General features: G+C 44.5%; 1 protein-coding gene and 1 pseudogene across 1 annotated transcript; both read right to left on the minus strand.

Annotated features, from left to right (window-relative positions):
- Window positions 1-1,604: 1,604 nt before the first annotated feature.
- LOC147425432 (uncharacterized) lies at window positions 1,605-2,213 on the minus strand (annotated as a pseudogene).
- Window positions 2,214-2,855: 642 nt separating this feature from the next.
- LOC147425433 (pentatricopeptide repeat-containing protein At5g27110-like) lies at window positions 2,856-3,323 on the minus strand. The gene has a single exon (XM_086500063.1). It carries the CDS (start codon window positions 3,321-3,323, stop codon window positions 2,856-2,858), a length of 468 nt encoding a protein of 155 aa, XP_086356189.1.
- Window positions 3,324-3,632: the final 309 nt, after the last annotated feature.

Below are 3,632 nucleotides of genomic sequence, written 5' to 3' on the forward strand. Positions count from 1 at the left end.
CCCCAATTTTCACTTGCAAGCTTCCTTTAAAGAATGTCATTGTCTGTAAATCTGTTTGAGTAAAGAAGACGTTAGAACTCAGCTTTTGTCACAACTAAGAATTCAGCAACGACTAAACATCTATTTGTTTCATATGAGCCTCATAGAATGGGCCCTTCTTTTGTTTTCTTAGTAGATCTTAACATGGATTAAATGTTAGTCAAGTCTGGTAAAAATCAGTAGAAAAATCATACCTCAAGATTCTCGTTGAGATGGTCATGAGGCAGTTGGGTATGCATACATTGGGCACGTCACTTCATCATTGCCACTACATATGTCATCAATGTAGTTGAAGCGGGTGCATCCACAACTTATTGTTCTCATTTCCTCCACCATTTTCGTGTCAAGATGGCAAGAGGAAAGGGAGGGTTGCTCAAGGGTGATGCACTACGAAGCTGAGAGAGAGAGAGAGAGAGAGAGTACACTTGTTCTCACTTGCTTTAGGCACTTGTTTTTGCTTGCTTACAAAAGTGGAGCTGTTTCATGCTTTAGGAGGTTCTCTGATAGCATTGTAGTCTTACAAGGTTGTGTGTTGACTTTATTGCAAAATCTAGGTGCCAAATTTTTGGTGGGCTATTTTTGAGAGGAGGCTAGGTATGCCACATGGAATTGAATTATATATGTTTCGAGTATGAAGAGATTGCTTGCTTGTGTCTCGAGTAAAAAAGTTTCATAATGGTTCTAAAATCTCATTTTGTCTCCAATAAGTGCCAGTTTTGTGGTATGAAAGTAATGTGTATGGCATAATTTTTTTCTTTCACCATTATTGATCTCTTGTATCAATTTGCTCGGATTTATCTTCGCTCGGTTTTTCTTGCTCAGTGAGTAGAAACCCCTTTAGAGGAGACAGGGAATTTTTGTTGGGCTGATTTCGTTACACATTCACACACACTATAACATTTAATCACACATTATAACATTTAATAAAAAAGTGATGACCTACCCTCATGACCCTAATTCCCCTCCGTGGTCTATTGCTGCAACCAGTCTGCGCCGGCGCGGATTGGTTGCGGCAAACAGACCAGGGAGGGGAAGGGTCATGAGGGTAGGGTGATTTTTTAGCTTGGTGTATGAGGGTGGTGCATTTCATAGCAACTATCCAGCTCTTTGTTTTGTTCAATTTGTGCATGAGCAGGCTTACGCAGTGCGAGATGCGCATATGGGAGCCGGTGCCTGCTTTCAGAACTAGTTTCACAAGCTCCTTGCTTGGATGCTTCTCTGTGTGGCTTGTTGCACATATCACACACATCTACAATGCTGCAATGGGGCGATCCAAGTGCAGGCGCATGCAAGAGATGGTGAAGTGGTCCTCTAAAAACCCAGAAATGCGACCAACTCGCACTTTCATCACACAAAAAAACGTGCTACTTTGGTCTTCATGGCGGCCGCACCAGTGAAATTTAGAGAGAGAGAGAGAGAGAGAGAGAGAGAGAGAGAGAGAGAGAGAAAACTCTGCACCAGCTGATCATGGTACTGCGCATCCAAAGGGAGCTTACACCCGCTGGCCTGGCTTCTTCTCTGTGCGTGTCTTGCAAGATGCATGGACCTGGAGACACCACTAGTTTTTATTTGTAGTGGTCTCTTATGTGGTAGGTCTTCTTGGCTATTGTACTCGTGGCAAAAGATGAAGGCTTCTGGTGTATTAATGCATGCAAAATCGGAGCTTGCAAGAGGCCTTGTTTGAAAAAGGCTACCCTGAGCGTCTGGATTGGAAGAAGAGGTTCAAGATAATAGGGGACACAGCCAGAGCTTTGGAATTTCTGCATGTGGGATGCAACCCTCCCATTATACACGAAGATGTCAAGCCCAGCAACATCGACCTCCTGGACCGAAATTTCTCTGCCCGCATTGCTGACTTTGGGATTGCCACGTGAGGGTCGAGCCCTACTGCATTGAACCTGCTGGAACCGTTCCGCGTCGGCACAGACTGGTTTCGACAGGTATCACAATGCCAGCGGAATTGTCAGCTCTAAGCCTGCGCCTTCCTTTGCAAGCTGCCACCGTGCCCATCAGTCCACCGCGGACGTCGTACGGACAGAGGGTTTTGCTCGCTTGCGTTGACTACAGGAGGCTTGGGCTGGATACCTTGAGGATGAAGAGCAAGTGTATGGCTTGTATTCACAGCGCTTGTATAATGAACCGCATGGAGGGAGAGGCCGCGGCAGAGGCATCATAAAGCTGGGCAAGCAGTACTCTTCTTTCAAATTAAAGATGTCGTAGGTCAGAGAGGGTGTATGTATTAGAGGGGGAGCAAGAGACAGAGAGGAAAGGACACTTGAAGCAAGGCAGCAAGCAGAGGGAGTGGAAGGTTGCGTCAGAGACGGAGGAGTAGGCTATATGGGGCAGTGTGGGGCTCAAACCCTTCCAATTTCATTTGATTAAATCGCAACACGCATCAAGAACTGAAACATGTGTGGCAGTGTGGGGCTCAAACCCTTGCAATTTTATTTGATTAAAGAGGCTTAACGCTTCCTTTGAATCTCCAATTTGTGCACATCCTAAGATGATGGCGGACCATGAAACGGAATCCCTCTTCCTCATTTTCCTGAATATGAGCATTGCACTATCTAGATCACCAAATCATCCATACAAGGTGATAAGAACATTCCCAACAACAATGTCTTGCTCAACCCCTTCTTCGATCATCTTCATATGGACACGCTGGCCTTCTTTCAGGCCTCCAAAACAAGCACAAGCATTGAGTGCAGAGATGTACATTACCTTGTCGTGTACCACAAGCTATTTACTCATCTGAACAAAATTTCTAGTGCTTCTTCTAGCCTATTGTTCTCGGTGAGTGTGGTAATTAATGCACCTTAAGACACCACGTTTTTCTTAGGCATAGTGGAAAATATATATCTCGCATTTGTCAAGCTACCACAGCTTCCATACATTGTGATAAGGGCAGTTGCCACTATGGTGCCTGCTTCAAATCCTCTCACAACAAGTGAGTGATGAATTTCACAGCCTTCTTCTTGGGTGGTGCATGCTTCACGAATGCTTATGAATGTGATCATATTCGGGGCAAATCCTGCACGTTCCATTCTATGGAAGAGCATCATAGCCTCTGCACAGAAGCCTTGTTGTGTAGTAAAAGATATGATGGTGGTCCATGACAGAACATTTCTTTTGGACATAGACTCAAAAACATTGATCGCATCTTTGAAATGCCCATTGAGAGCAATATAAGCGTGAATAAGAATGTTGTGTGAGTGCACATTCGGTGTTTGGATGACATTGAATGTGGCTTGAGCATCTGCAACACTGCCACAAGTACCATACATTTGACAAATATCAGCTTCTCTTGAGAGTCGAGCCCCTTCCCCTCCCTCTGGCACGTGGCCCTTGCTACCTTAGCATTGACAGTGGCACGTAGCTTGTCCACCCAATGGGGAAAAGTGTAAAAACTACTAGAATCCAAAACACCTAGAAGGAAATGGAGTTGAGAACTACTACTTAGATAGAAGCAAGACTCATGTCAATGTGCCAAAAATTTTGAAGGAACAATATTGAAATCAATGTGTTCAATCATAAAAATTGCAGAGGCAGGGCAGGGCAAGGGATTGATTGCAAAAAAAGAGGGTCCGATGTCA

This window comes from Adiantum capillus-veneris, chromosome 25, assembly GCF_014529385.1.
Source record: "Adiantum capillus-veneris isolate H3 chromosome 25, ASM1452938v2, whole genome shotgun sequence".
Classification (NCBI taxonomy): domain Eukaryota; kingdom Viridiplantae; phylum Streptophyta; class Polypodiopsida; order Polypodiales; family Pteridaceae; genus Adiantum; species Adiantum capillus-veneris.

What these genes read in the sequence shown, in the direction of transcription:
- LOC147425433 (XM_086500063.1), bottom strand. Translation starts at nt 3,323, where the DNA reads ATGTATGGTACTTGTGGCAGTGTTGCAGATGCTCAAGCCACATTCAAT.